The sequence below is a fragment of the Panthera uncia genome (genome assembly GCF_023721935.1).
Source record: "Panthera uncia isolate 11264 chromosome E2 unlocalized genomic scaffold, Puncia_PCG_1.0 HiC_scaffold_19, whole genome shotgun sequence".
In the NCBI taxonomy this organism is placed as follows: Eukaryota; Metazoa; Chordata; class Mammalia; order Carnivora; family Felidae; genus Panthera; species Panthera uncia.
In genome coordinates this window covers 32,743,975-32,756,982 of record NW_026057588.1, presented here as the reverse complement: position 1 = coordinate 32,756,982, position 13,008 = coordinate 32,743,975, and the positions used below count along the sequence as shown (strand labels likewise).

The 13,008-nt window shown below is 36.1% G+C and overlaps 1 protein-coding gene across 8 annotated transcripts in view; it reads left to right on the top strand.

The window, feature by feature from the left end:
* CNOT1 (CCR4-NOT transcription complex subunit 1) overlaps positions 1-13,008 on the top strand; it is a 99,153-nt gene that overhangs the window by 48,212 nt on the left and 37,933 nt on the right. For all 8 annotated transcript variants that reach the window (XM_049622365.1, XM_049622369.1, XM_049622366.1 and 5 more), the window contains exons 9-16: positions 255-381; positions 529-639; positions 3,583-3,753; positions 4,172-4,299; positions 6,672-6,912; positions 8,447-8,566; positions 9,333-9,455; positions 9,666-9,817. In XM_049622365.1, coding sequence (XP_049478322.1) covers positions 255-381; positions 529-639; positions 3,583-3,753; positions 4,172-4,299; positions 6,672-6,912; positions 8,447-8,566; positions 9,333-9,455; positions 9,666-9,817 — 1,173 coding nt within the window. The remainder of the gene's footprint in view (positions 1-254; positions 382-528; positions 640-3,582; positions 3,754-4,171; positions 4,300-6,671; positions 6,913-8,446; positions 8,567-9,332; positions 9,456-9,665; positions 9,818-13,008) is intronic.

Sequence of the window (13,008 nt, the reverse complement as noted above, 5' to 3'; positions counted from 1 at the left end):
ACGAAATGGTTGCCATGATAGATTCAGCTCATATCTACCTTGTAATATAGATACAGCAAAAAGGAAAGAAAGCTTTCCCATTTTCTTAGTTACATAGGTGGTTTTTATATTCCTAGCTATATAAAAGTAACATGGAACCAAGCTGGTATTAGTAAAAGTCTAAGGATTTCACTTAAGGATTATTTTATATTAGCATTTCTTATCTTTGGTATGAAGGGTGGAAACATTTTTCTGAAGTTTATTTTCTGTTTCAGTATTGAAGAATGTCGCAATATAATCATGCAGTTTGGTGTCCGGGAGGTTACAGCTGCCCAGGTTGCCAGGGTTTTGGGAATGATGGCTCGAACTCATTCAGGATTGACAGATGGAATTCCATTACAGGTAAGTGTAGAAGTCAACTATTATACAATTTGAATTAATATCCTGCCCTCTTTATTTATTAAATTACGGTATGATTGATTGTTCTACCAACCAGAGCTGAACACATTAAGTAGTTGGTTTTGTTTAATTCAAATTTTACTTGTACAGAGTATCTCTGCTCCTGGCAGTGGGATCTGGAGTGATGGAAAAGATAAAAGTGACGGAGCACAGGCACACACGTGGAATGTAGAAGTCTTGATTGATGTTCTCAAAGAACTGGTGAGTACATGTAATCATGATTTTATATTCATTATGTTAATATGATGTAGCCCAAAGAAAGCAAACTGTAACAAATAAAATTCTGCTGAATAAGCCATAGTGTTTTGGTGTTCCTGACTTCATTGGCTCCAAAGTAATGAAGTGTCCAAGATGATTATGTACTGGAGATAGTTTATAATCAAATACCAGTTTTGTTCATTAGGAGTTGTTGCTGCGCAGTTCTCAGTGATACTACTGAGGTGATTTGGTAGAGTCCTGGTGTGGTTAGTTTGGAGGGACAGCTTTATTTCATAGTAATAATTGTATAAAGAATTACCAAGAAAGGAGGCCTTCTGAAAATTTTCTGGGAAGTGCAACAGAAATCTTGCTATCTTTTTTTGTGGTGGGTAAGGATAATAAAAATCCATACTTCCCTTAACGACTTTCACTTCTAGAATATCCACAAACTAAATAATTGGCCCCCAGATAAAGTACTTCTCCTAAAATATTAAAATGCTTAAATAAAATATGTAGGAATGAAACTTGGAAATTTTGAAAGGGAGTGATGAAATTTAGTCATTGGGAGAATAGTGCAGTCAAGGTGTAATATCTTTAGTCTCATTCATAAAATGTCAAGGAACAAAATATAACATTAAAGACTACATATACATACTTATAACATTCTTTGTGTCAGGTCATTTAGCTATCCTAAGCCTCCGTTTTAATTTTCCATGTTTGTAACTTATAGATAGAGTTGGGTTACGGTTGTCTGTATTACCTTACTATTAACATTATGGATCTTTAAATTTTTCTTAGTAGTAGGTGGAGTCACAGTGTTCAGACCTATTTTCCTTTAGTAATAGGATAAAATAATACTTGATCATGGCAGAAAATTTGGAAAATGAAAAGCAGAATACAGCCATAGTTTCATCATGTACAGATACACTAGTTACTGTTGCTTTTATTCTGTGGTTGTTATGCAAAAGTGAAGAACATGCCCTTTTCACTCAGTAGTTTCATTATTGTACTTTATTACCCTTTTGAAAATATATTGCCCTACTGAAAATAATTTCTCTTTAAAAATTGCAGACAAGGACAGTATTTTCATGTTATCTGAACCTATTTTCTGTTTTCAGAGACTGTAAAAGGCTATAAAATGGAGTGCCTACACTGTGGGTTTGAACACTTGAGTTAGTAACCTGTTTTCTTCCTTCTTCTTTTTTCTTCTCATATATTAGGGTTTTTTGTACTTTAAAAAAAATGTACATTAAATTTTTTTTTTAATTTAACATTTATTTTTGAGAGAGCGAGCATGAGTAGGGCGGGGGTGGGGTGGGGGGGAGAAACAGGCTCCGTGCTTTTAGCGTAAACCCGATGTGGGGCTTGACCTCAAAAACTATGAGATCATGACCTGAGTCGAAGTTGGATGCTTAACCAACTGAACCACCCAGGTGCCCATTCTGTACATTTTTTGTAGACAGGAGCAGGAAACCATTTCAGATACATTTTGGGTCAATGATTTTTTTTCTCCATTGCTCACCAACGAGTGGAAGAAACCACAGGATTCTTACAGTTTTACCAAACTAGCCTGTGGATTTACCAAATTCATCTCTATGATAAGGCTATTTAATAGTACATTAATGGTTCTGTTCTGTCACAGTCATTGAAGCAAATTTTAGAAAGAAAAACAATCTTATTTTCTCAGTGCTCTTGTTGGCTTGGATTGAGTACTTAATTTGAAGTTTGTGTTTGTACCGTTGCTTTTTTCTTAAGTGTATTTATTTAGAGAGAGAGAATAAGTTAGTTGGGAGAGAGGCAGAGAGAGAGGAGAGAGACAATCCCAAGTAGTTTCCGTGCTGTTGGTGCAGAGCCCCACGCAAGGCTTGATAACCACGAACTTTGAGATCATGACCTGAGCTGAAGTCAAGATTCGGACCCTCAAATGATTGAGCCCCCCAGGCGTCCCTGTACTGTTACTTTTATAACAAGCAAGCATTAATGTCTTCATGACTTGAAAGGGGTCACCTTGGAGCAAAACTAAACTGACCATGATGCTTTGAAGAGTTTTAAATACAAAGAGTTTTAAATACAAAGCCTCTTTCTTCTTAAGCATAAAATAAACTTAGTACTTTGTGCAGAGTGGTAAATTATCTTCTATAAACTAGTTAACTTTGCTTTGTGTTTTCTTAAGGAGTCTCATACTGATTTTTTTTGAGTACCTTTTCATAGAACGTTTTTTCAATGGAATTTTCAATCATTTTGACATAAAGAATTTAAACCACTTTTCCTGATAACAATTGGTATACTTTCTGGGGAGATCTTTAGTTAATTAAGAATGGTGTTTGGGGAGGGGCACCTGGGTAGCTCAGTTGGGTAAGCATCCAACTCTTCATCTTGGCTCATGCCATGATCTCATAGTTTGTGAGCTTGAGTCACGTGGGCTCTGTGTGGATGGCATGGAACCTTGCTTGGGTTTCTCTCTCCCTCACTCTCTGCCCTTCCCAAGCTGGCCCTGTCTCTCTCTGTGTCTCAAAAGATAAACTTAAAAATTCCTTTTTAAAAATAATGGTATTTGGGATAATTGATTTACCTTTGCTACTTTGTTCCAAGTTAGTAGAATCTTGGCTTAAAACCGAGTCATTGATTTAAGAGTTTTGCCAGACTGGGATGGGAGTGTTAGTTGAACTAAGTATGGGAAGAGAGAGTTCCCTTTTACATACTCCCATAGTCAGAAATATGTCATGAGCTGAAAGGTTGGAGTGCCTCGCTAGAAAAGCTGGTTTATTTTGAATATGAAGTATTTACTTTTCTAAGTCTCTAGAAATGCCAGATAATGATTATTTTGAGTTTATAATTAGAACATTTTAATTTAATTTCAGATTTAATTTGGCTCTTTGGATAAAGCATAAAAATGTTTACAGTTTTTGTTCATTCATTCGATTTTGAAATGTTTTTCTGTTTTAGAACCCGAGTTTGAATTTCAAGGAAGTAACTTACGAACTGGACCATCCTGGATTTCAAATTCGTGATAGTAAAGGACTTCATAATGTGGTTTATGGCATTCAGAGGGGTCTAGGAATGGAAGTGTTCCCAGTCGACCTCATATATAGACCTTGGAAACATGCAGAAGGCCAGGTGAGCTGATGGTGTGTAGCTTTGGAAGAGGAAGCACATAATGACTTATTCCTTATGTAGTGCCATCTGTCCATTGATTAAAACATTCTTTTAAAATAGAATTTGTTTTGTGTAGTTCAGAATAGCAGAGACTGTCAGTTTTGGAAGGATTATTATCTTGGTTTATCGTACTTTAGTACTAATCAAACTAAGTGAAGCAAACCGTTTCCCCAACTATTTGTCTCCAACACCATTTTATCTCTTACCTTTCATCTGTTTGAATTGTCTGTGGCTTCAAAAGAGCAGAAAGTTAATGTTTTAAAGGGAAATTGTCATTCTAGTAACCTTAAGATTGAGATTAGCTGAATGAAAATGTTTCAGATTTTCATAGCATTTGCAGTCATTTATGGTAGTAAGGACTTTTTTCCTCTTGTTCCAGCTCTCTTTTATTCAGCATTCCCTTATAAATCCAGAGATCTTCTGTTTTGCTGACTATCCCTGTCATACGGTTGCCACCGATATTCTGAAAGCACCACCAGAGGATGACAATCGAGAAATTGCCACATGGTAAACACTCTCCTCTAGCGTTTCTTGAAAGGATAACTTGTGCTTTTTTGCAGTAGAAAATTAATAGGGAGCAACTACATAGTTAAAAGGTTTTACTGAAACAGTATTTTTAGTGAGCCGACTTTAAATTTTTAGATGGGTGTTAATGGATAAAAATCTAATTTTAGTCCCATTGTCACTAGATAGTTACATTTTTTCCTCTCTAAGGTCTGCCACTGGGTATTCTCTGAAACTGTCAAATATTGGAAAAGAGGTTTGTACTTCTTCTTTAGATTAGATCCTTTTCTTCTGCCTACAGATTTACTTGCTTTCTTTCCTTTGTAAGTAGCTCAAGATGGCCAAACCATCCATTCTAATCCTTTCAGCTAAATTACCTAGTTTATTTGAGTTCCAATTCCTAATTTCTGAGGGAGAATCAGACTTTGGCCCAGTACATTTCTCCTGGAACTCAAGTCACTCCTCTCTAGGAATATGAGGTAAGGATGGTGAAAGTACTTCCATTACTGTTGAAATACACACACACACACACACACACACACACACACACACACACACACACACACACACACTACACACTACACATACTCTCTCCCTCTCTCCCTCTCTCCCTCTCCCCCCACCCCCTTCTCTCAAACACTCTAACACACTCTAACACACTTACTCAACAGAGGGGACATGGGCTTGATTGCTCCCCAAAGGTACTACTTTATGTTTCTTATCTCTTCTTCCTAACTCAAGTTTTCTGAGATCCTTTTCTGACACGGAACAGATGATTCTCTGCATTTTGGGGGCTATGGGTGGGTTTTTTAGGGCAGTTTAAAGCCCTTTTGATATTTCCAGTTCTTCTAAAGTCAAGAAGAGATGATAAACTTTTCCTGTGAAGATTTAGTTAACATCTGGGTTTTCTGACCATATAGTCTCCTGTAGCAAGTACTTAATAAGCTCTTTATTGTAGCACAGTATAAATACAGATGTAGCGCTCTCAGAAAACATTTCGTGAAATAGGCAGTGGGTGAGGTTGGTCTGTGGATGCAGTTTGCTGATCCCTGTTCTGAAAGATTGACCCCAAGCAGTAGTTTGTTCTAAAATGTGTCCTTGGGGCACCTGGATGGCTCAGTTGGTTGAGCATACAACCTTGATTTTGGCTTGGATCATGATCTCATGGTTTGTGAGTTTGAGCCCTGTATCGGGCTCTGTACTGAATGCACGGAGCCTGGTTGGGATTCTCTCTTTGTCTCAAAAATAATGAATCTTAAAAAAAAAGAAAGTGTATCCTTTTCCCAGGTGCTAGCAAAATTGTATCTGTAGGCTTGATTGATTTTTTTTTTTTCTGTTAAGTCTAATGTATATAGCAGTGTTTATTTTGTGAAACTAAAATGTCATATTAAATTTAACAGTTCCTTAACATAGCTGTACATTCAAGTCTGTCTCAAAATTGTCTTTTAACAGTTTGTATGAGTAAGAGTCCAAACAGGGTTCATATAGTTTATTCTGTAAGTCTTCCTTTTCTCTTCTTTTTTAAAATAATAACTTTTAGGGGTGACTGGGATGCTTAGTTGAGTGTCTGACTTTGGCTCAGGACATGATCTCATGGTTTGTGAGTTCGAGCCCTGCTTTGGGCTTGCTGGTGTCAGTGCTGAGGCTGTGTTTGGATCCTCTGCCTCCCCGTACTCTCTCTCAGAAATAAACTTTAGAAATAAATATAACTTTTGCCATTGATTGATGAAGTAATCGGATCATTTCTCCTTTAGAATACCCCATAGTATGGGGTATATGTTTCCTGATGGCATTTAGTTTGATCTCTGTCTCCATAGTTTTCATGCACTATGGGTAGAGTAAAATTTTGATGTTTGATTAAAGTCAACCACTTTCAGCTTCTTGGGGCAAGAATAATGCATATGAGATGTGTGGACCTCTGAACTTGGGTGATATCAGGGGGCACTGAAGTTATACCTTTTCATTATCAAAGTAAGTGTCCAGCTGTATTTTTGTGTAAAATTTTTCAGTGTATAAATTAGGTCAATGTTTGTATTTTCCATTTTTGAGCATTTCTAAACTCTGTGATGTTGTTTGCTTCTATTTTACACGCTAATCACAAAAATCTTCAATGATACCTCCTTGATAAGAAGGATCCATGATTATGTCAGTGGTCTGTAGTGTTGCCTCTCCACTTACTGTCAACTTGGACTATCTCTGAAATTAGTGTGATATACTAGTATATAATTTTAATATGAACACTATTTAAATATTTTTCAAATATTAATAGATGACCCCTCAGTTTTGTCATGATAGTTGGTATGACTTATTTGGAAAATGGATTTTTGTATACTTATGTTTTCATTGACAGAGTATCTTACTTCCATTCTTGTTAGGAAGAGCTTGGATTTGATTGAATCTCTTCTGAGGCTTGCAGAGGTGGGGCAATATGAGCAAGTTAAACAGCTCTTCAGCTTCCCTATTAAACACTGTCCAGACATGCTGGTATTGGCCTTACTACAGATCAACACCTCTTGGCACACCTTGCGCCATGAGCTCATCTCCACTCTGATGCCAATTTTCCTCGGAAACCATCCTAACTCTGCTATTATTTTGCACTATGCGTGGCATGGGCAGGTAAGACATGAATATTTCTTTGTCTTAATATTTGACATTCTGTGGAAGATGTTCAAACTAAATTGTCAATCTTGAATATGACACTTTGGAAAAGTTGCACTTTCATGAAGCCTATTTTATCTTTTAGCATCATGTGGGTGTTAAAGTATAAAACTTTAAAGAATAAGAAGGCAGTTAAAAAATCAATATCATGAAAGCTCCACACTACTAGGGCACCACTATGATTTGGTAACAGTAATGAGCTTAATTATTTATCGTGGAAGCAGAAGGTACTCCTGTCACTTTTTAACTGTAAATGGGAGAAGATCACAGGTCAATTTGACATCTTCTATTTTATCCAAATTCAGCATCTAAATTTTATTTTAGTTTCTGCTGCAATGACTTTTAAGTCCTGTGCTGCTTTCCTTCCCTAATTTGTAACATGTAAATATTTTCTTGTCCATTGCACCTCCCCCTGCTCCCACTAGCCTGTATTTTTAATAATAACAAATGGAGAAGCTTAGGCGGGTAGAAAAGCAGTCATCAACTACTTTACATCAAGTTTCTTTTCTGGCTGGTTTTTTGTTTTTGTTTTTTTTCCTTTAACCATTTTCATTCTCAGTGTAGTTTACATTATATATAAGTGCTTTTAAAACATTAAACTCTTATTTATAAATGAAAAATGTTAGCTTTAGTTCCATGCTGTCAGTCAGCCCTCCATTTCTAGGGACTCAACTTACATGGTAAACTTAGAGTTGACAGAATGTTTAGCAGCCATTTACAAGGTTTGCTGCCCAGACCTTTTTAGGTCTTTCTCACCACATCTATAAGGTACAAAGGGCAGGTAGAAAGGAGCTGCGTCTCCTCACTTCTTGTTGAATACTTGTTTCACCTGAACCTGCTGTTGCCTCAAGACAGTTACTGGAAAGTGATTTAGATACAGTGCTAGCAATTGCCTTGCCATTGCTTCCATGAGAATCGATTGCTAAACTACGACTGTTGGTTTCATTCAGCTGCAAAACTTTAGATCAGTTCTCAAAGCTAGGATGTTTTCTGGACAAAAAGGAAATTGAATAATCACCAAAAAAAAAAAGGAACATTCTTATTTGTTAAAATAGGTAGATTTAGAATGTACAAGTACCATTCCCAGAAATACTGATTGAACACTACACTGTGCAGCATGAGAAATGATTACCTTAAACTACTTTTTTAAATCTATAGACTAGTAATTTATAACTTAGTAAGGAATTAAACAAATTTCATGTGCCCTCATGTTCACACCATAATCTGTTTGAAAATGTATTGGCCTATGTTTTATAGGAGAAGTACATTTATTGAATGACTATATGACCCAAGGTTTAGGAACAGGCTTTCATTTGGAAGATGTGGAAATAACTTGACTTTCCTATAAAGAATGTCACTGCAGTCACTGCTTGAGGCTTGAACTGATGCACCTCAATTTTTTGTAAATATAACAAGTAAAATTAGCTGGGCATTCATGTTAGTGCCTGTGAAAACGTTTAGCATTATTGATATGTAACCCCTGTTTTCTTAGGGACAGTCTCCCTCAATCCGCCAACTTATCATGCATGCAATGGCAGAATGGTACATGCGAGGGGAGCAGTATGACCAGGCCAAATTGTCTCGAATACTTGATGTGGCCCAGGACTTGAAGGTGAGCTCGGAGGGACAGGCTGACATTTTTATTTATTAATGAAAAAACAGACTTTTTATGTTATCTAGATACCTTAGGGATAATCAAATATAACTAGCTCTTAGGTAGCTTATGTTGAGCTTTATAGTTTTGCTTTGTAAGTAGACAGGGATTGGAACAGTGGTTTTGGAAACGTAAGAAATGTTTTCATTGTTTACATTTGACTGAATTTTGTTTGGTCTTCTATGGTAGTTGCAAGGCTATTTTAAAGCAAGTGATAACTGGCCTCAGATGTAGATCTGTGAGATATAATTTGTGGAGAAACTGGTTGGGTTTTACACCCTTTGCAGATTTCATTAACATTAATGGAATCTTTTCACAAATAGTCTCTGATTCTTGATGTCTTTGACCAGTAGGTGCATAGTACTGATATTGCAGTTGTGCTTAGGTTAGAATAAGCCCAACTTTAGATTTTTAAAAACGGAGTAAGGATACTTTTTCATGCATCGTATGCTCTGATTTAGGTTTAGTTATTTTAAGAAACACAGGGTAAAGTTATTTTGGAGGTCAAGTCATATGCCCACCTTTGAAATGTGATCTTATTTTAAGTAAGAACTAAATCAGCACTGAATTGTAGTAAGCTTTAAAAAAAATATGACCAAGAAAATATTAGCAATGTTTTGTTTAGACTTGTTTGTGAAAATAAAAGCAGGAAACAAAATAGGACAGAGTGATAGAAAGATACTTAATTGCTTGACTTACAGTTTCTGATATTCTTTTGCTTTAGGCCTTGTCAATGCTGCTAAATGGTACTCCATTTGCCTTTGTTATTGACCTTGCTGCACTTGCTTCGCGTCGTGAATACCTCAAACTTGACAAGTGGCTCACAGATAAAATTCGAGAGCATGGAGTAAGCAGGATTTGTCCCATTTGTTACTTCTCTTAAATTTTGATGCCTAAAATAGCTAAATAAACAACCTTTTTAAATGGCAGTGGAATGTTATATTGTGGATTTTAGTCATACTGTCTTTAATAGTCTTTAATATGAAAGCAATTTATCTTAAATCTGAAAGCAATTAAGATCAATATCTGATACACCAAGAAACTTTATATTTTCCAGGAGCCTTTTATCCAGGCATGTATGACTTTTTTAAAGAGACGGTGCCCTTCTATTTTGGGTGGACTTGCCCCAGAGAAAGATCAGCCCAAAAGTGCTCAACTTCCTCCAGAAACTCTGGCAACAATGTTGGCCTGTTTACAAGCTTGTGCAGGGTAAGAAGAGCATGCTTAAATATGACTGTTTAGTACTGGAATTAGATTATGAATAACTTGTTTTGGAAAATAAGGGTTGAATGAGTGTAAGTGACAGCAGTTTAGATAATCCAGTGGTTTTAAGTTTAGAGTACAATACTCAAAATACATATTCTTTCCATTTGAATGGATTTTTTTTTTTTTTTTTTTTTTGTATATGATGTGAGGTGGGGTCCAGTTTCATTGTTTTGCATAGGAAGTTCAGTCATCCCAACACCATTTGAAGAGACTGGTCTTTCTTTTAAATGGTCTTTTGGAAAATAAGTTGCCCATAATGTATGGGTTTTATTTCTGGATTCTTTGTTCTGTATATGTCTATCCTTATGCCAGTACCATAGGTTTTCAGTGAGATTTGAAATTGGGAAATACGAGTCCTCCAACTTTGTTCTTTTTTTAGTATTGTTTTGGCTGTTTGGGTCCCTTGCATTCCCATGTGAATTTTAGGATCAGCTTGTTGATTTTTGCGAAGTTATGAAGAAGCCCACTGGGATAATGTTGAATCTTTACATCATTTTGGGGGAATATTGCCATCTTAAAATACTAAGTATTTCGATTCATGAATCTGAGATGTTTTTAGGTCTTTAATTCCTTTCAGGAATGTTTTCATTTTCAGTGTTTAAGTCTTACACTTGTTTTATTGTATTTATTGTTAAATATTTTGTACAAGGCATGTCATATGCAAATAGAATTTTATTTCTTCCTTTTCCATCTTTTTCTTGCTTATTTTCTCTAGTGTAAACCTCAGTCTAATGTTGAATAGAAATGGCAAGAGCAGACATTCTTGTCTTGTTCTTGAATTTATAAGGAAAGTATTCCTTATTCACCATCAAGTGTGATGTTAGCTGTGGGTTTCCGTAGATACCCTTCCAGTTGAGGTTTCCTTAACCTTTACTTCTAGTTAGTAGCCTGTTTTATCATTAAGGTGTTTTGTCAGATACTTTGGTCTACCTTTCTTGAGAAGATCTTGTTTTTGTTTTTTATTCTGTTGTAGTATATTAATAGAAATTTGGATGTTAAAAAATACTGCATTCCTGGGATAAATTTCACTTCAGTCTTTGTGTATGTATACTTTTTATATGCTGCTGAATTCAATTTGCTAGTATTTGGTGAGCATTTTTGTATCTATATTCCTAAGGGATATTGTTTTGTAGTTTTCTTGTGTTGTTTTTGTCTGGTTTTGATTATCAGGGTAATCTTGGATTCATACAATGAATTGGTAAAGTGTTCTTAACTCTTAATTTTTGTGAGAAAGATTGGTAACAGTTCTTTAGATGTTTCATAGAATTTAGCAGTGAATCCATCTGGTGTTAGGCTTTTTCTTGTGGTAGTTTTTAATTACTAATTCAATATCTTGTTATGTATCTCTGCATATTTTCTTTTTTTTCCCCCCTTGGATCAATGTTAGCAGTTTGTCTATGAATTTGTCCATTTCACCTAGGTTATCTCACTTGTTGGCATACCGTTCTTACATACTATATCTTTATCATCTTCATTTCTCTAAGGTTGGTAGTAATAGTCCTGTCTTTCACTTCCTGGTTTTAGTATTTGAATCTCTTCTCCCTTTTCCCCCACCCATTTCTTGTCATTTTGGATAAACGTATGTCAAGTTTGTTGACCTTTTCAGAGAAGCAACTTTTTGTTTTGTTTTTCTCTTGTTTTTCTACTTTCCATTTCATTTATTCCAACTGTCAACTTTATTATTTTCCTTCCTTATTTTGAATTTGGTTTGAACATTTTAAACCTGATTAAGGTGGAAAGTTTGGTTTTTCATTTGAGATTGTTCCTGTTTAATTGGGGTGTTTATGGCTTTGAATTTCTACCTATGAAATGCTTTAAGTTTGGTATTGTGTGTTTTCATTTTCACCTGAAAGTATTTTGTAATTTCCTGCAACCCATAAGAATAGGTTGTTTAATTTTTACGTGTTTGGGAATTACCTGGCTTTATTTTGTTACTGATTTTTTTTTTTTTTAAGTTATTTTGAGAGATAGAGAACAAGGGGGGGGGGGGCAGAGAGAGAGAGATGGAGACACAGAATCTGAAGTAGGCTCCAGGCTCTGAGATGTCCGCACAGAACCCTATGCGGGGCTTGAACTTGTGAACCTTGAGATCATGACCTGAGCCAAGTTGGACCCTTAGTGAGCCACCCAGACACCCCTCAGATTTTATTTTTAAGTAATCTCTTTACCCAATGTGGGGCTCTAACTCACAACCCTGATATCAGGAGTCTCATGCTTTACCAACTGACCAGTGAGGTGCCCTTGTAGTAGTCTTTTTTTGTCATGTTTGGCCGCTGAAGTTTCTGGGTAGCCTTGTGGTCAGCTAAGTCAATTACTTGACAACTTGTTAACCTTAATTTTCTTCTTAGAGCCTAAATGTCAACTTCAGGTGAGAGCTTGGTTCTTTTTAGGTCTTTCAGGGGAATATTACAGATTTAGGTATTGGCAGCACTCTACACATGTGTGAGGACTTCTTGGTTCCCTGCGAAAATGAGTGTTTTTCACAGTTCTATCCATGGGAATTTTATTCCCAAATTTTCCTTTTAAGCTTTTTGGGTAACCTATTGTTTGCTCAGACTGTTAACTTCTATCCCAGGGAGCCAGAAAATTAAAACAATTACCTTTAAATATTTCCTTCAGATACCTCAAGAGGAAAACGCTATTTGCATTTGGCCAGCTATTAAGTCAGATAAAGATAATCTTGCCATTGTGGTCTCACAGGGAATCCTCTGGTGAAATAATGGCAATTCTCTAAGAATGAGGCTTTGCAGATGCCTCAAGCCACTTCCGAGCCCTCTCCTATGGCTGTCAGGCTGCTGGTTTTCTCTAAGATTGTAAACTATTAGTTCTCAAGGCAGCTGTGCAGCTTGAGGGGGCTGGGAATAAAGTAATTTAAGATTGCAGAAAGCTTTTATTACCAAGGTTTAGTTTTCTTTCTAGAGTAAAAATTCCTGGATTGTTGTAAGCTGTTAGTCTCCAGTGTTTTGATAAAGTTGATTGTGACAATTTTTGCCACTTTTTTTAGTTACTTTTATAGGGGAGAGAATATATGGAGGTCTTTACTACACCGTTTTTTGCTTATGTACTATGTATTTTTTTTTGTAAGTTCTGAAGTATAATAAACAGGTGTGAGTCTATTCTGCAGCTTCAACTGT